At 42.3% G+C, this 19,786-nt stretch overlaps 2 protein-coding genes across 2 annotated transcripts in view; one reads left to right on the top strand and one right to left on the bottom strand.

Moving 5' to 3' along the window:
* Positions 1–485: 485 nt before the first annotated feature.
* On the bottom strand, positions 486–5,195 carry cct5 (chaperonin containing TCP1, subunit 5 (epsilon)). Its single transcript, XM_034108737.2, has 11 exons — positions 4,955–5,195; positions 4,515–4,575; positions 3,793–3,957; positions 3,186–3,384; positions 2,908–3,100; positions 2,635–2,784; positions 2,434–2,553; positions 1,658–1,843; positions 1,432–1,569; positions 1,060–1,240; positions 486–757 (listed from the first exon to the last, which is right to left on the bottom strand). The coding sequence occupies exons 1-11, from the start codon at positions 5,057–5,059 to the stop codon at positions 630–632; spliced, it is 1,626 nt and encodes a 541-aa protein (XP_033964628.1). The 5' UTR covers positions 5,060–5,195; the 3' UTR covers positions 486–629.
* Positions 5,196–5,646: 451 nt separating this feature from the next.
* The window catches only part of mtrr (5-methyltetrahydrofolate-homocysteine methyltransferase reductase), a 16,957-nt gene continuing 2,817 nt past the window's right edge, over positions 5,647–19,786 (top strand). The window contains 10 exon segments of the mRNA XM_071206903.1: positions 5,647–5,709; positions 6,635–6,764; positions 6,766–6,780; positions 6,952–7,099; positions 7,261–7,378; positions 7,464–7,884; positions 7,960–8,073; positions 8,173–8,329; positions 9,588–9,676; positions 10,898–11,078. Coding sequence (XP_071063004.1) covers positions 6,636–6,764; positions 6,766–6,780; positions 6,952–7,099; positions 7,261–7,378; positions 7,464–7,884; positions 7,960–8,073; positions 8,173–8,329; positions 9,588–9,676; positions 10,898–11,078 — 1,372 coding nt within the window. The 5' untranslated portion in view covers positions 5,647–5,709; position 6,635.

Below are 19,786 nucleotides of genomic sequence, written 5' to 3'. Positions count from 1 at the left end.
AGCGAGCAGAGAGGAGTGATGTTACTCACATTTAGTTTCTTTGCTGACTAGGTCTGAATGTTGATGTATGGAACTGTGAAAGCTGAGGCAGTGATTTGGATCAGGTTATAGCTTTATGCATTAGTAATTACATCAAAATATGGGTATGGTTATGCTTCACAAGTGCCCTAAACCTATTTCTCCTAAAGCCTGTAGGTTCAACACAAAGTTATTCTCTTCAAAGTAATCGTCTCCCATTTTGTGCCTTTGTATTTTTCATTAATTACCAATGGCCCTGACATTACTGATGGAAAGCACTTTCGACTTGTCCCAAATGGTATGCATGCAGTATTTTCCATCAGTTTAAGAATGAAATGTGGTTTATCTGTCAGTTTGCCAACCTTCTGTGTACAAATAAAGACATGTAATGCACACCTATCATGGAATACAGCTTTTATTACCAGGTTCATATTGTGGGCTTGAAATCAGATACCGGAGAGTCTGGAAATGTTTCAACGGACTAACATTTTAATGGTGACTGATACGACAACAGCTTGAACATTTTGTATCAAATGATAAATAGCAAGACGCAGTGCGGTTTGGACATGGAGCTCGGGGAAGTGCCTAGTGGAAAGAGTTCCAGGAAGCCTTCAGTCCTCGATCTCTCCGGGGGCGCGGATGTCGTCGATCTTCAGGATCATCTTCACGACCTGCGTGGCCAGAGAGATCTGCTGCTTCTTACCGATCAGAGTCTCCACCACATGCTGCTGCTTCATGTCTGAGCGGAGGAAAACGAACATTCATATCAGATCCTCTTGCTTTCTCATTTAAAGGTCCCCCATTATCCTGTTCTTCATCAATATATCACAGGTCTCAGATATATCCAGAGCCTGTCTCTGATTGGCTGAAACACCAGACAGATCATTGCAGCATTACCCATAATCCCCTCTGTTTCAGCCCTGTTTCCAAAGTGCTGCTTCTCTGTCTGTTACTTTAGATTGTTGATGTATAAAAGACACTTGGATTTTGCACAATAGGTGACCCCTAAGTGTGGGATCACTACAAGTCCTGCTTCCTCACCATTGGTGTTTTTGCGCAGACAGTCGATGCCGAGGAAGGGGTTGTTCTCTTTGACCTGTCGGGCGCGGACCTCCGTCATGGTCTGGATGGGGTTGTACCCGCTGTTCTCTGCCAGCGCCATGGGGATCACCTCCATGGCATCAGCAAACGCCCTCATGGCATACTGCTCCAAAGAAGGACACTACAGAGGAAAAAGAGACAGCATTAAGGAAACTGAAAAAGATTGTTGGAAGGGTATTTCATTATAAACAGCCAAACGTAATGTTTCCAGTCAGTCTACAGAACTTGTTGAAGGATTTTCAGTACCAAAAGAAACCCTGCGTTTCATTTAGCTCAATACTAAAAGCATCTGCAGGCTGTGGTTCGCCTTACCTTATCTGCAGCCAGGTTGACAGCCAGAGCGCACGAAATGTCTGAAGCTCCGCCTCCATACACAATACGGTTGTCTCTGACCAGATTACGGATCACACACAGAGCGTCATGGAGAGCGCGCTTGGCCTCTTCAATGATCTAATGAGACGATGAAATAACAACCAATGAGATCCACGAATGCCAAGACTATCACGAATGGACAGGTGAAGACGTGACGCCCACGTACCATTTTGTTGCCTCCACGGATGAAGATGGTTACGGCCCTGGTGTTTTTGCACTCCTGGATAACCAACATGCGGTCCTTGGTGGTGCCGAAGGAGATCTCCTTCACCAGCCCAGCGGTGCCCAGCTTCTCTGGGGTCAGCTCGGAGAACCTCGGCACGATGCGGCCCCCTGTGGCGATGGCGATCAACTGAGGCGGAAACACGACAATGGATACTTCATGAGACCTGTGTCGTGAAGATGGCTGCGGTGTCTTTGGCTCCTCCCCAACGCTGCCTTTCCCCCCCCCGTATTATTCCAGGGTTTCTTTACTTTTAATATACTTGTACTATTTGATCCGTTTTATTGTGTTGCACTGTTGGAGGAGCCTGTGACCTAAGATGTTCGTTGCCATAACTACACCGTAGCTATGCACACATGACAATAAAAGCCTTGAACTTCGGCTCAAAGGACTTCATACTTTTTGCTCAACACCACGACATGTATATCTTTTTTAAACAGTTGCAAATGTGTTTTTATTGTACTTACGGTAAATGGAGTTAAGCTCATCAATAATACAGTCTTTAATAATAAATAAGACCTGCCCAAGTTTCAGTACTCATCTCTACAGAAATGGGTGCATATATAAAATATCAGGGAATATTGATGGCCAACAAATGTCTCCGTCTTGTGCCGTTTAATTGCAAGACCGTGTATGGACAGAATTTAGGAAGCCATGGAATATTTTGTTAAAAAAAAGTAACTCTACATCAAGGTACCATCTTATGAAAAATATCTCACCTCGATCTCAGGCCCTCCGACCCAGCGAATGGCGGGCAGGTCGTTCTGCAGCAGGAGGTGGTTGGCTTCATCATCAAAGCCCCACTGGCAAATGGCCAAGTTAGCACCATTGCTTTTGACCTTCAAAAGAGACGTGTTTAGACTCCGAGTCCACATGTACCTGTATGGATGTTTCAGCACTTCAGAGGCTGCAGCACTCACCTGGTGGATCATCTCCAGGAACTTCTCCTTCTCATATTTCTGGAGTGCTTTGTAGTCCGCAACGCAGGTGACATCCAACTTATGCTTGGTCTTCGGCTTTGGGGGCTCAAACGGGCAGGTGAGGATGGCCATTTTTACATTTTTCAGTTCCTGAGGAAGGAAAAAGAACATTTTTTTGTCAGCATCATCATCTTAGAGCGGACACAAATAAGTAAAAAAAAAAAAAACAGTTTCCCTCATCTCTGCACAGAGTGACATCCCCCTGGTTTGTACCTTGGGCATCTGAGGGTGGCTGAACTCTTTGTCCACGATCACTCCCTTGATGAGCTGTGTGTCTTCCAGCTTGCCTCCCACTTTGCCCTCCATCTTGATCAGCTCAAAGTCTACGTCCTTCCTGTCCATGTCGGCCACGGTCAGGATGGCGTTCACGGCGATCTCTGCCATCTGCCTGTGACACCGGTTGATACTGAAAGAAAGAAAAAAACGGCAGAACTTTAATATCTTTGCCGAGTTCGCACAATTCGGTACAGCCCAATGGAAACAGGACTCACATTTTGGATCCCAGTGTGGTCATGGCGGTCTCGATCAGAGGCTCTGTGTTGTTGGGATCGCAGAGTAGGGTTTCAGCGATTTTGTCGAGCTGCGCAATAGCAACCTTTGCTGCCTGGTCGTAACCGTCGGAGATCCTGATGGGGTGGATTCCTCGGTCCAGCAGCTGCTCAGCCTGCTCCAGGAGAGCTCCGGCCAGCACTGAGGAGGAAGAGGAGAACACGGTGAGACAACAGAATAGTCACACATGCAGGGCACACAGTGAAATGTGTTCCCTGCTTTTAACCCATCCTAGTACCAGGAGTCTAGTACTAAGAGAAGTGGGCAGCTATTGTACAGCGGGAGCGAGGGGTGTCTGGTGCCTTGCTCAAGGGCACCACGGCAGGGCAGGAGGTGAACTGGGAATTCTCCAAGTACCAGTCCACACTCCATATTTTAAGTCTGGTCGGGGACTTGAACCAGCAACCCTACAGCTCCCAGTCCAAGCCCCTACTGACTGAGCCACTGCCGGACCAATGACACCAACAGTCGCTTAAATATGCTTCAACAATGTCAGGTGATCTGGAGGAAAGCTTTAAATTAGTTTGGGAATCGTTCCCTTTCCCGTACCGACAACTCCAGTGGTTCCATCCCCAATCTCATCATCCTGGGACTTGGAGAGCTCCACCATGAGTTTAGCAATCTGGTGATCCACATCCATCATGCTGAGGATGGTGGCTCCGTCATTGGTGACAGTCACCTCTCCATCCCTGTCCACCATCATCTTATCAAGACCTGGAAAGAAAGAAAATTGTTTAGAGAATGCTAGATCTTGAATTACTTATTAAATAAATGTAAAAATAGTATTGTGGGGAAGTAGTGGTGCAATATGTATGTTAACTCACATTGTTAGAGCTTTTTATATGGCTTAAGCTAATGTTTAATTTATCTTGCTAGATTGTTCTTGATATTTATGCTGTTAATTTGTGTATTATTTTATTTTGTGAGCCACGAGCATCCACCTAGACAAAATCCAAAATGATTAATTAATTTTAAAGTTAATAAATCATTGAATCTTATCTAATAGATTATTAGATAGATCGTTTGATCCCCTGGAAATTCAGGCATTAAGTAAATGACAAGACATAAAATAACTTGTACGCAATCCAGTGCAATGACGTGATGCCATGTCAAGGACATAGTAAATACAGTGCAATGATTGCAATGCATTATTACAAATGGCTGATAAATATATATAAAAATGCTAAGATGTGACGGTGCAGTATTGAAGGCCTCTCCAATGATTATAATTTTTTAAGGAAGTCTTTTGTGTGTGCATTGGTTTTACTCACCATTTGGTCCCAGAGAAGTCTTCAGCGTTGACGCGACTGCCTTAGCTGCCATAATGTGAGACTGCAAAACATTTCAAAATCACATTTCAGAAAAACATCTTATTCTTGGTCTCTAAATTTAAAAAACGTATACAGACTTAAGTTGCCATATGCAAACCAATAAAAGGATTTGAGATGATGTGCATCACTAATGACATTTTTGGGCGTAGCAACAGCCACCGCGTCACAGAAAGCACATGGGCGTCGATGCTAGCATGACTGGCTAATCCTTTGTAAAATGCTAGTCTGTTGCTTTTTCACCAAAAACCTTCGTTATTTAAACACACGATGGTATACAACATGCATATTGTTGGCTCACTGTGTATGATGATGCCCCACCCCATACAACTACTAGCAAGTTAGCATGTTGCTAGCTTGCACCATTAGTTAGCCCATTGTACCTTAAGTGCGTCAATGCCCGACAGCCGAGTCTTCCTGTCCTGGTCTTTGATGATGATGAAAGGCCTTCCATACTCATCAAAAGCCAATGTGCCCAAAGAGGACATCTTGACTTGGCGGTTGGAACACTTTAAAAGTGTTCAGATGTAAAATAATCAGTTTCTGAGAAGGAAATGTGGACCGAGGCTGAACTGCGAGCAGCACGAGTCTGCCGGCTGCTTCTGGAAGGATCGTGAGACGGGGAGGGAGGAACCAAGTAGCCTTAAGTACGTTTTATTATTAAACATTAAAACACCCTTTTTTGCCAGGAATCAACACACACATGACACTGAACTGTTTTGAGACTGTTATGAAAACTATTTAAATATTTTACATAAAGAATAACTAAGGTTAGAAGTAAAACAAATATATATAGTAGGGTGGTTTCTCCCGATCCCGTTTGCCCCATCATGATCTCGCGTTAGTTCCGGAGAAGCTGCATGGGAAAGACTGCTAAGTAGCCTTAGTGCGTTTTAGGTCTTATTTGTACACATTAAAACACCCTTTCCCCCCAAGAATCAATAAACACTGTACATTGAACTGTATTGAAATTGTTCTGCAAACGATACAATCGTTTTATAGATTATAGTTTAATGTTAGAAGTACACATTTGTTTTTTTCTGTAATGTGGTTTCTTCCGATCACGTGTGTGTCATGATCTCGCGTTAGTTCCTCCTGGAGATGCATGGGAACGAGTGAAGTGAGTGGATTAAAAAAGGTAGAAAACATTTTTAACTTTCTTTGCATCCACCTCTAAAGACATCTTTGGGATTTTGTTTTGTTTTAAAAGGGATACGTTTAGTTCTAAAAGACAACATCCAACGGGGCTTGTCTTCATTGTGTCAGAGCTGTCAGTTATTACTTGTCAGTTTGCTATATATGCTAACATTTAGCTGCAAGTGTTGTTATTGATTTAGCATTAGATAAGAGAACGACAGACAAAATACTCAAAACCACGTGTACTCGGGTATCGTAATGTTAACAACGGATGCAATATCCGGGACCAGTTCTTTATGGTAGTGTTCAGAGCTGTTGTTCAGGCTTTTCTGAGGCAGCCTGTTTGTAACCTGTTAAAATCTGCATTATCTAGGTAAGAAGAGATCCATTAAACACAACTGGACAGCTGAATACTTGATTTTTGACTCCTTTGTAGTTGTGGTGTTGTTTTTGTCCAGCCTTGTGTTGTTATGTTTCTTTCTGTGCCTCTATGACAATGTTTCATAATGATGTTTTTGACTGAATACCTGAATGCCTTGGCTATACAGTGAGAAGAGGGCAGGATATATCCCCCTTTATTGCAACATGTTTTGGTAACATTGAACAAAAAAATATTGATATTATTAATTAGTTATATAGCCCAGAATTCAATGGTAAAATATTCAGACATTTGCTCTTAAAAGTGGTAATACCCTGCATTCAAAATCTTACTTAAATAAAAAAATGTCAGCATCAAAATACACTCAACGTACCAAGAGGGAATATAAAACTTACTAGGACCCTTGAACAGAACTAACTAAGCCATCTTTAATGTTATTATGAGTATCCCCTGTGCTTTTCCAACAAGTCAAAACTGTGAACATCTTATAAAATGGGTCTATTAAAGAAATGTGTACATCTACAAAACATTATTTTTAACTCTCCAGCATGCCCTGTGAAGCGAAGCCTCGGTTTGTGGTTCTCTACGGGTCTCAGAAGGGCCAAGCTGAGTCCATAGCAGAGGGAATAGCCGATGAGGCAGAGGAGCATGGACTGCTGGCTGAGCTCAGCTGCTTGAAACCAGAATGAAAAGGTAAGCATTTGCACATTATAAGACCTGTTTAAGACCATGCTGTTGACTCACTAAAACAAATACCTAGTCTCTAACTAAATGTGATATTGCCTTGTGATATATAGATATAATGAGATATCACATCCGGTAGAGGAAACATCACTCACTGAATAATCATATAACTGGTTCCAGTACAATCTGGAGAAGGAGAAGGCCCCCGTGGTCTTTATTGTGTCTACCACTGGAGATGGGGAACCGCCAGACAATGCCCTCCAATTTGTAAAGACCATCAAGAAGAAGACCCCTGACCACTATAAACACCTTTGCTATGCACTTTTAGGTAAATTCTACGATGAAGTAGCTCTTCTTGAATCCATTTTTCAACATGCGGGATACTGATTTCCAAACTCTGTCTGTGTATATCCTTACTCTGCAGTGTTTACCTTCTCAGCAGGCAGTGACTTGAGAAATATTTCATCCGGTTCCCTCTCTCTGCTCCAGCTTTAGGAGACACAAATTATGCAAATTTCTGCAACTGCGGGAAGACGATTGAACGTAGTCTCCAGGAACTCGGAGCCAAACAATTCTATGCGACAGGATATGCAGATGATGGTGTAGGGTACGTTCTGCAGGAAATATATTCAGACCCTCTTTGTTTTCTATTACATCGCTGTGTATGATACTGTTGACTTTGTTCACTCCAGACTTGAGGTGGTCCTGGACCCCTGGATTGAAGGACTGTGGAAAGCAATCAACGGAGCCGTATCAAAAATGGCTTCTGATAGGACTGACTACTCGAATGCAGAAACTCCTGATTCATCCATACCAGATGTCCAACTTAACCTCTTGAGTATAACTGACCAGAAGGACTGTGGGTCGACTGGAGCATCTGTATCCAAATGTGCAACCGCAGCTTCGGCGTCTGCTGTGTCTGATCTCAGGCCAGCTGTGTCTCCATCCCAGCCTCTTGGTACTGCCAGTGTTTCTGCAGCAGTTCCTCATGTTACATTGACAGCTTCCCTGACTCACTCCCTGCCGCCGCTGTCTGAGTCCTCTCTTAATGTTCCTGCACTGCCTCCCCCCTACCTCGATGTCACCCTTAAGGAGGCAGACACTGTGCAACAGGTGAGGAAAACTGCTGCGGATAAAACCAGGATTTTAAGCCATATTTCTCCTTTTATATCATATTTGCTTTTGCAGATTGTTGGACCGTCAAACAAGGAGACTCTGCATGAGGTTCCCATATCCAGAGCGCTTCAGCTGACCAGAGGAGATTCAGTCAAGACGTCTCTTCTCTTGGAGCTGGACCTCTCTGTAAGCAACACTTTTCAGATAAAACTATTCTAAACCTGCAGTTTTCTATTAAATTGAGATGTTTTGATTTAAAAAAAATGCACCTTTTTTTACTCTAAGGCTCACCCGAATCTGATATATCAGCCAGGGGATTCCTTCGATATGTTCTGCCCAAACAAAGACTCTGAGGTGGAGGAAATGCTGCACAGAGTAGGCCTTTATGAGCAGAGGAACCACAGTGTTCACATCTCTCTACGTAAAGACACTAAGAAGAAAGGTAAGCAGCGCCTGTCAAATCAGTTTAAGGTCGCATTCACCTAATAGTCCTCTCCTCAGCTGCGCACCAGGCGACAGTTTGTTTTTCAGAAGCTTCGGTTTGCGTTCACACGGGCAAAACTCAAACGGACTATAAACTTTAAACACAATGGGACAGAAAACAGTCATGTACAGAGCCATGGTCGGCTGGAACTCTTTACCGGTCCACATCATTCAGGAACATTCTCAAGTACATTTCAAAAGGTTGCTAAAAAATATTTAAGTATTATAAAGTACATTTGAACTGTGCCTGTGGCTATGTATGCATTTATTATTATGTACACTTATTTGTATTTACTTTTGTTTGGCCTTAGGATGGCGATAATTGGATGACCATTTTAGTTTTCACTTCATTTCACTGTAAATTGCATGAAATTATGAGCTGTTTTGTTTTAATGTTGTTGTATGTTTATGTATGTTTTGTGTGTGTGAGGACCCCAGGAAGAATAGCCAATGCTCATGCTAGTGCTAATGGGGATCCTAATAAAGACAAGTCATGTGCACGGAAATGCTGTTCAACCATTGGTCAGATATTAAGGGGGTAAAAACGCAAATCCCGACAATTTCTACCTGAGCCTCGGCCATGGAGCACCGGCACTTTCGGCAGGTTATTCTCATGCTGCTGCTAATCTGGAGATCAACAGACACTAGCGGGCCGCGCATATGATTATATAATCAGACAACGTCCATTAAAAAACATTATAACACATAATGAGAGACGTTCTGCAGTCAGGAGGAGGTTTCACAGACGACAGGTGGCTCTGACTTTTATGTATAGTTGACGGAGCATTTTTACTGTTACGACACTGTTCAACACTTCATTCGGCTTCACTCTTTAACTAAACAACCGCAGACGTCTTCAAAATCAATTGAAGACATCCGCGTTCTTGTGACGCGTAAATACTACACTTCCTATGTTTTGGTGCGGACTGCGTTCAAACCAGCGATGAACCGCTCCAGAGTTCACTAGCAAGCGCTCCGAGACCACCTCCTTTAGGTGGACCAGAGTCCGGTCGTTTAGTTCACTTCAGAGGTCTCGGACTGCGTTCACACCGACCCAACGAACCGCACCAAGCCGGTAAACGCACCAGGGTTCGATTCAACCGGACTATACAAGGCTGGTGTGAACGCGACCACATGCAAAGTGTACAAACGGTTCTTATTTCTTTGACATTCATAGCTATAATCATTCCCATATGTTCTTTCCTCTCTTGTAACAGGAGCCCAGGTGCCAGCCCACGTTGCCCCCGACATGTCTCTGCTGTACCTGCTCACATGGTGTCTGGAGATCAGGAGCGTTCCTAAGAAGGTACAACTCCTTACTTTGTAACGTGCATAGCCACTTTGTGAGGTGACACACTGAAACAACAGAAAGAATATCAGCATAATAAGAGGGACGACCTTTGTCATGTTTTCTCAGGCTATAGCACACTTCTTTTTGTTGCTTGGAGAAAGTTAATTTATTTTATGAAGAAGTGAAATTGTGTTTTGACCAGTGGCGAACCGTCAGGGCCTTCAAGGTATTCAGAGAATACACTGGAACACTCGGATAAAACGAACACAAAATCGATTTAATTATATAAATAAAATGTAATAAAATGAATAAATGAGAATGGTATCTGTGTTGTTGATCTGTAATATCAGTGTTTCGTTGATTTGTTTGTCCTTCTCGGACCATGCACTACGCATTTCAGTGGGTTTGTGTTAGAAAAGAAAGCAACCAATCAGATCTCGTTCTGGGTCTCTGGGTAGAATCTCCTTCAACCAGGTATTCTACATCCTTGATCGAATGCCCTGGCCGTTGCACTGAGTGAGAGCGTACATTTAGACTGACAGTTTGATCAACCAATCAGATATTGATTTGTAGCCAATGGGCGTGTTCTTCCAGAGTTCCCCTCGGTTCCAGGGTGTTCTAGAAGGCCCGCTAGTTCACTGGCTCGAGACAGAGGATCTAGATGAATGCGACAAAGCAATTCATGCCGTTTTATTGTTTTTAACGTTGACAAGTGCAACAGGTGAAGATGAAGTTGCTGCGGAATTGTTGTGAGTACCGTTTTCAAGACGACAATTCAGTGAAAAGACGGACATTATAATGCCGCGGCGGGGGGGTGTGTGTCTACAGAAGGTCCAGTTGTGATAGACACGGTTCGCCACTGGTTTTGACACATATGTTTTATCCTCTGTGAGACATTTTGCCCTTCTCGCATTTGACTTCTATAGAAAAGGTGCAAAAGGTACTTTTAAATTGATCAAGCAGCATATTAAGATGCACCGTCTGCACTATATAAACTATTACATTGGTAGAAGTAAGTGCTAAGTGAATAATGAAATGTCTTTCCTTCTGAAGGTGGGCTGCTGTCAAGGTCTGCCTCTTTTAATTTACCTTACCTTAAACTAAAGATCTTTCCTGGAATACTTACAATGAGATTCTCTCCTGTTATAATTTGTATGAAATGCCTCGTCTTTATGTGACGCTGACGGAGGTTCAGAGCCCCTTCAGGTGACGTTATATTTTCCGTGTCTTTCTCAGGCGTTCGTGCGGGCGCTGGTGGAGCATACGGAGGGCGGTGTGCAGAGGAGGAGACTGCAGGAGCTGTGCAGTAAACAGGGCAGCGCCGACTACAACCTGCATGTGAGGGACCAGAGCCTCTGCCTGATGGAGCTCCTCTCTGCCTTCCCCTCCTGCTCGCCTCCTCTCAGCCTCCTCATAGGTCAGAAACTCCTGTTATCTAACTCTAATCAGTGCATAGTGCATATAAGATAAGGGCTACATTACAGGGCATTATATGATATAAGAACCACTCTGAAGGCAAGGCAAGTTTATTTATACAGCACTTTTCAACACAAGGCAATTCAAAGTGCTTCACAAAAAAAACCCGAAAGACATTAAGAGCATAAAACACATTAGAAAAGCAAAGATAATAAAACATGAATAACACGGGTAACACTGAAGTACTACATTTGATCAAATTCATTTATTTTGATTTCATCTTCATGTCACAAAGAAGAAGATGGATTTATTACATTATGGATTTTCTGTCGTACACACACCTGCGAGAGAAAAAGGAGAGGAAACTGTACTGAAGCCACAAGTGAGGTTTTAATTAATACAAAAGTAAAGAGGCTCACCAGAGAGAGAGAGAGAGAGAGAGAGAGAGACTACAGCAGAGAGAGAGAGAGAGAGACACTACAGCAGAGAGAGAGAGAGAGAGACTACAGCAGAGAGAGAGAGAGAGACACTACAGCAGAGAGAGAGAGAGAGACTACTACAGCAGAAGAGAGAGAGAGAGAGAGAGAGACAATTACAGCATGAGAGAGAGAGAGACCACACTACAGCAGAGAGAGAGAGAGAAGAGTAGAGAGAGAGAGAGAGGACATCTACAGCAGAGAGAGAGAGAGCAACTACACAGAAGAGAGAGAGAGAGAGAGAGAGAGAGCGACACTACAGCAGAGAGAGAGAGAGAGAGAGAGAGAGACCTAACAGCAGAGAGAGAGGGAGGAGAGAGAGACATACAGCAGAGGAGATAGAGAGAGAACTACAGCCGAGAGAGAGAGAGAGAGAGAGAGAACTACAGAGAGAGAGAGAGAGAGAGAGAGAGAGAGAGAGAGAGCAGAGAGAGAGAGAGAGAGAGAGAGAGAGGACACAGTCTTTACATTATGCACATACAAATACACACACAGTTATATGCAGTTGAGAGGTCAGAGCGGAGGCAGCCAGTCTAGCCGGCACCAGTGAGCAGTTGGGGGTTAGGTGCCTTGCTCAAGAGCACTTCGGCAGTGGCCCAGGGGGTGAACTGGCTCCTCTCCAGTACCAGTCCACACTCTGTATTCTTGGTCCGATCGGGACGTGAACCGGCGACCCTTCGGTCCAAAGTCCAATCCCCTACAGACTGAACCACCACAGTCAACTTATTGATCTGTTGATTGACAGAAAAAATAGTTTGATAATTTATATAAATCAGAAACCTCCTGCTGTCTTTCTCTAATCAGTTCAAATGTATCTTAATAATTATATTAATATTATATAAGAACCACTCTGAAGTACAACATCCCATCAGACATCACTTTATTTATCAATGTATTTTGATTTAATCGTCGTGTTACTTAGCAATGAAGCTGCAGTGATTGGTAGATTCATTGATAAGTTAAATGACAGAAAAAAAGCTGCCGCTATTTTGAATTATTGATAAATATTTAGGGTCATTTTTCATGCAAACGCGGCAGAAAAAGCAGTTCAGCCTTTCGAATATGGCAATTTCTTACTTTCCCACCTGGAAAACATGAAGACTTGTTAACCCTAATGTACGGAACTAGCATGGCTGAATAGATATCATTTCTAAATGCTTGATAACAGCAGAGAATCTAAAACGATCCGCATTCTTACAATATTAAAGTTTTACATAAAATGCTTTACAATTGAAACTGTTTGTCAAAGATAACCCTGCCACACGTGTTGAAGACTGAGTCAAGTGTGTAACCATATTACCTCCGTTTTATATCGTATTAAAGTGAATATCTTTGGGTTTTGGACTGAAATAATATGTTTAAATACATCACCTTGGACTTTTGACTATTTTCTGATATTTTATAAATCAAACAATCAAGAAACTGATTGGCAGAATAATCAATAATGGAAATAATCAATATATGCAGCCTTACACAAGAGTTAGGTACATTTTATGCATGGTATTTTTCATGTGACTAATGAGATAACATATTGTTTAAGATATTTTTTTATTTACAAAATGATTATTATAATAGATGCATGTTTAAATAAATGTTGCCTGGAGCAAAAGGCGAATTAAGTTGATTGACATGCCATCGGGATTTAGCACACAATCTCAGAGGTACAATTAAATTAAGAACGATTAACTTCACTTATAAACACCCCAGGTTATACCAGGTGTACTTCCTGTATTTATTTAAGTATGTTTAAAGGTGGGGTAGGTAAGTTTCAGAAACCGGCTCGAGATACACTTTTTGTTATATTCCATGGAATGCTCTTAACATCCCGATAGCAATGAATATCTGAAGTGCTTTGACAAAAAATCCATACAAAAATTTCATCTGGAGAAGCCTTGATACTGTAAAAAGTACAACCTAAACGGATTGGATGGCCTACCTGCCTGTCAGCCTTCCATCGGGGCACAAACTGATCTCGTGCCCTCATTGGTCATGTGCGCGTTCGTGTGTGTTGGAGGAGGGGCTCTGTGAGGAAGTGGCAGATTTTCTCCGGTTGTGTATTTTCAAATTCTAGCGATCTCGAGCCGGGCTGAAGTCGAATAGTCCATTTAGCTTAGGAACCTTCCTAAAGGAGTGAAATGACCCGGAAGTCCCTCAGTGGCAGCCATGATAAGTGCCGTTCGAATTCTCTAGAATGATGAGAATGATAGGAAAGGAGGTTTCAAACTTCCTTTATAACCTCCTTTAGCTTAGGAACCACTGGACCTCCCTAACCGACAGGAGAAGCGAAAATGCTGCCCCACAATGCCTTGCGGCCGCAGCATTTGCCGTCACTCAACAGTCGGCCGTTCACGGAAACAATCGATTATGACCGAGAAATGATATCATGAAAGTTACGGTGCTTATTAAGCATTTTAAAACATAGGTGGTAAGTTGCCAAAGTGCTTTGTTTTGAACGTTCATCAGTATTATAATCAAAGAGAGAAATATGAACGTTAGTTTTTACTGAAATTATCAAATAAAGTCAACATTTCACAGTCTTTACTGAGCTGTGTGGGGTTTGTTCAACTTTTAAAAGATGTTTGAATGGTGATATACACAGTGATAGATGGTAAGGACTAATGTTTATAATAAATACATCTGTATTGATTTTAAGATCTTTAGTTCATACAATCATACGTATTGGGATCATTGGTATTAATGTGGACCGGAGGGAGAGGGTGACAAGCATAAGTTTCACTTTCCTTTTTTATTTCAATTCCAGCTTTGGTCCTGAAGAATATGTTTCTCTGTTGTCCACGTTCATAAAGCAAAGCAGCAGCATCAGAGCACGGAGCAGAGTCTCTAGATGAGTTTACATCAGTCCCTCGTTCTTATTGAACATCCATGTTGTAGTCCGCTGTATAGAAAACTGTGGTTTCCATGGTTTCCCCACAGCAGCAGACGCACATTCAGGACGTCCGCTGGCGCATCATAAACACGTCGGATATTGAAAGTGCAGTCGGATTCTCTAAAGTACCGCAGTCTCTTCTCCTAAGTCCTTTTGAATTCTCCTATCCACTATCCCTTAACCCCGTGACCTTTCACTCAGAGGTCAAGGAATAGACGATAGGGTTAGAACTTAGGAGCTGATTTTTAAACTATCCGACTGCAGCCCCGATTTCTCAAACTTACCTACCCCACCTTTAATAGTGTAGGTTGGTCTGTGTGAGTGATTCCCTCCAGCAGGGGTCACTGCAGCCTCAGAAAAGCTAGATTTATGATCCGTGGTGCAGACTGATTTTGTGTAAGCATTTAATTATACAGAATGGTGAACGTCTCAGGGCTCCCCGGAGGATCAACACTCATTTCCTTGTCTCATTTTAAGTCCGTGTAGCTCTAATAAGTATCCGTGTCACCGTTTCTATGAATATAATAACAGTATTTTAGCTGCAAGACAAGTTACATTCATATTTTCCTCCCTGCTAAGAAAACAGATATTTTTTTGAAGCATTTCAGCAGTTTGAAAACTAACATCTTCTCTCAGCTCACTTAGTGATTTGGCTGGTCATTGAGTAAAGATCTAATAAGCTCTGACTGAAACTTAGCAGACAGTGAAATTAGTTGGCTGCAGCTTTACAAGAGGCGTTGTCCTCTAAAGCAGCTGTGTCACCGCTCTTGGCCATCCCCAATGTCGGTTATTTTTGGCCTATTTGCCACAGCAGCTTGGGTTTTTCCTGATGTAGAAATTGGGGTTCGTGACGAGCGTGCCCTCGTGAAAAATGCGCTGCTGGAGAGCCTTCAGGGCAACAGCTGCGATTGGAGGATCAGGGGGAAGTTTACTGGTGAGCCACCGCCGGGCTTTGCAAGAACAAAACCCCGCAGTATCACTTCGGGTCGACGATTATCGGTCACCTCTGACTCTGCGTCACCCGTGAAGCACAGCGCTGCAATTGTTGCACCGTTCTCGGTTCATTACCTCGACCGGAGGGGCGGCGTTGGCTGATTTATGCTGTTTATACACTAAGTATAACTAATGAGGAAAGATGCATCGAAGCACACATTTCTTTAGCCAAGAGCGGTTTGTAAAAGTAAACGCTGGATACAAATTGAGAAAGATACCAGCTTCTCGTCATTGTTTCACATCGTGTGTCACATTAGGTCATTTCCACGGGGAGCTGAAAGCCTAAATGGATTAGGGAAACCATGATCTTGCAGATTCCTCCCTCAGAAGAAAGTTAGAAATTAGATTTGTGGGCTATTATACAAAAGAAAAATGTCTCCCCAGTGAGGATTCTCCTTAAAGCTTTAAGGCTATCAACTTACCTAATTGCATCCGCAGCCAAAGAAACTATCCATATATCTTATGAAGTGTAACTTTTATGTTCCACTACATTGCTATCTCAATTCCACTAAAACTGCACTTCTGCATACAAATTGCAGCGCCAAGAGACTTTGAGATGGAACAGATTATATTGTTGTGCAGTATGATCGATGATACCCCTGAAAATGATCATTTCTGAAACATAGCGGGGACCCTGGGTCTGTATTTTTTGGAAGAGCTTGTTCTTTGTAAACACATATTTCTGAGATGTGCCCCTAAGCCGCTCGCTGCAACATAGAAAAGCAGCGGTTTTAAAAGTGATATGTCCTTTGTATCCAGCAGCAGGATGATAACGGGGATGTGAGATGATGGATTGGCTGTCCTCCCTTTCGGACATGTGCTGTCACTGTGTGATAGAAAGGCATCGCGCAGAGGATTGTGTTAACGTACGTGAGGTGTGTGTTTCCATGGAGGCAATGATATCTGCATGTGTTGTATGAGAGGGTTTGTCCAAACACATTTCGTCCTTCAGGGATCTACTTTTTTTTTATTTGAGAAAGTATTTTTTCATCCACACTCTGCTGCAGCTTAGTCCTCCATTATTGAAATAATTACTGCGAGTTGCATCTATTGTGCAAACATATTCAAGCAAAGCAAGGCCAGCTGGTCTCGCCTCAGTACATCTAAATATTGTTTCTTATATTTCAGAATAAGAGCCCCCCTCTGAACACAATGTTTTTGTGAAATACTTCAAACTCTTACACAAAGACTTTCAAACCAAGAAACATTCCGTTTTGTTTATGCACTTTTCTTTATAAGATAAGATAAGATGAAGCTTTGTTAATCCCCGAGGGGAAATTCAGTTGTACAAAGCAGCAACAGGGTAAGCGTGGAAAAAACAGTACAGCAAAGATTCACACAGATCAATAAAATCTAAAATAAATAATATAAAATCAAGGAAATAATGATAATAATAATAAAAGACTATGAAAATAGGAGATGAATAAAAAGAAGAGTAAAATAACTGTCAGTATATATACATATTTGGTCATCATCTAAGTTATAAAGTGCGGAATAAGTTAAAGTGACAAGTTAACATGGGTTGTGGAAACAGTGTACCGTACTTTTCAAACTATAAGCCGCGACTTTTTCCCCCATTTTTTGTGTACAGCTAACGGCCACTAGGGAACCTCCTACATCTATGGATTTCACAGGTGAAATTAACCACCTTAACTCTATGGGCTCTAGGACCGGTCCGCGCCCGCCACCTTTAAGCGGCAGGCTCCAGCAGGAAAAGCTGGAGGCCGGAAAAGAGTGAGACAGGTAGGGCGCCAAAGTAAAAGTGGAACCGAGAGACAGAACGAGAGCAAGACAGACGGACAATTTAGCTGCTGCGGCTTATATGCAGGTGCGCTTTATAGTCCGAAAAGTACGGTATATTTATGACCAGTGATTTAATTTAATTTATTTTTCCTATTTAACCCCTTATTGTGCTCCTGATGGCTACAGGCACAAAGGACTTATAGTTAAGATGACATCTAAAACAAACCTGCTTTTCTTCTTCCTTCTTCCCAGGGCATTTTATATTTAGATAAATTATGATTTCTGTGCCATACTCATGCTGTATCATTTAATCATACTTGTAGAGCCACAAAATAAAATATAGCAAACTCTTAATATACAAATAAGTATGTCATGTCTGCAAAGTAGTAGAATAAGCTTATATGAATTTAATTTAATTTAATTTAATTTACCATCTCTAAATGGTTGACCAATCACAACAGAGCCGTCCAGCTAACCAATCAGAGCAGACTGGGCTCTGGGTGAAAAGAGGTGCTGCAGCACAGGCAGTATGAGACCAATAAAGAGCTTTAAACATTAAAGCATGGAGACATGTCCCAGTAGAGACACTACATACTGATATACACCTGAACATCAGCAGGAGAGGACTCTTTAAAGTAGAGACACTACATACTGATATACACCTGAACATCAGCAGGAGAGGACTCTTTAAAGTAGAGACACTACATACTGATATACACCTGAACATCAGCAGGAGAGGACTCTTTAAAGTAGAGACACTACATACTGATATACACCTGAACATCAGCAGGAGAGGACTCTTTAAAGTAGAGACACTACATACTGATATGCACCTGAACATCAGCAGGAGAGGACTCTTTAAAGTAGAGACACTACATACTGATATGCACCTGAGCATCAGCAGGAGAGGACTCTTTAAAGTAGAGACACTACATACTGATATGCACCTGAACATCAGCAGGAGAGGACTCTTTAAAGTAGAGACACTACATACTGATATACACCTGAACATCAGCAGGAGAGGACTCTTTAAAGTAGAGACACTACATACTGATACACACCTGAGCATCAGCAGGAGAGGACTCTTTAAAGTAGAGACACTACATACTGATATGCACCTGAGCATCAGCAGGAGAGGACTCTTTAAAGTAGAGACACTACATACTGATATACACCTGAACATCAGCAGGAGAGGACTCTTTAAAGTAGAGACACTACATACTGATATGCACCTGAGCATCAGCAGGAGAGGACTCTTTAAAGTAGAGACACTACATACTGATATACACCTGAACATCAGCTGGAGAGGACTCTTTAAAGTAGACACTACATACTGATATACACCTGAACATCAGCAGGAGAGGACTCTTTAAAGTAGAGACACTACATACTGATATACACCTGAACATCAGCAGGAGAGGACTCTTTAAAGTAGAGACACTACATACTGATATGCACCTGAGCATCAGCTGGAGAGGACTCTTTAAAGTAGAGACACTACATACTGATATACACCTGAACATCAGCAGGAGAGGACTCTTTAAAATAGAGACACTACATACTGATATGCACCTGAGCATCAGCAGGAGAGGACTCTTTAAAGTAGAGACACTACATACTGATATACACCTGAACATCAGCTGGAGAGGACTCTTTAAAGTAGAGACACTACATACTGATATACACCTGAACATCAGCAGGAGAGGACTCTTTAAAGTAGAGACACTACATACTGATATACACCTGAACATCAGCAGGAGAGGACTCTTTAAAGTAGAGACACTACATACTGATATGCACCTGAGCATCAGCTGGAGAGGACTCTTTAAAGTAGAGACACTACATACTGATATACACCTGAACATCAGCAGGAGAGGACTCTTTAAAGTAGAGACACTACATACTGATATGCACCTGAGCATCAGCTGGAGAGGACTCTTTAAAGTAGAGACACTACATACTGATATGCACCTGAACATCAGCAGGAGAGGACTCTTTAAAGTAGAGACACTACATACTGATATACACCAGAACATCAGCAGGAGAGGACTCTTTAAAGTAGAGACACTACATACTGATATACACCTGAACATCAGCAGGAGAGGACTCTTTAAAGTAGAGACACTACATACTGATATACACCTGAACATCAGCAGGAGAGGACTCTTTAAAGTAGAGACACTACATACTGATATACACCTGAGCATCAGCAGGAGAGGACTCTTTAAAGTAGAGACACTACATACTGATATACACCTGAGCATCAGCAGGAGAGGACTCTTAACAACAGCCTCTCGATTACCCTTATCCATACACCTCTCATCTCACAGGCATTTTAGTTTAGTCCATATGTGTGAGGCGCAGCAGCTTTTTCGATTTTCTTTCTAGTGTCTGAATTGTGTGTTTTAGTGGAAGGCTACTCGTTCCGACAGAGAATGTTTTTGTTCAAGATCTCCTTTCTTGCTTTAAGTGTTTCATGCGTCACCTTTAAAAAAAAACAACCTCTCCCAGCTCTGAGAGACGTGCGGAGCTGTCTCTGAGCTTTTTAAGAGATGCAGTCCAGCTGTTTGTCTTTTAAGGCAATTTAGCAGGAGAAATGTGTTATTGTAA

Source organism: Pseudochaenichthys georgianus, chromosome 20, assembly GCF_902827115.2.
Source record: "Pseudochaenichthys georgianus chromosome 20, fPseGeo1.2, whole genome shotgun sequence".
Classification (NCBI taxonomy): Eukaryota; Metazoa; Chordata; class Actinopteri; order Perciformes; family Channichthyidae; genus Pseudochaenichthys; species Pseudochaenichthys georgianus.
The sequence above is the reverse complement of the archived record's forward strand: the minus strand, read 5'-3'. Positions and strand labels throughout refer to the sequence as shown.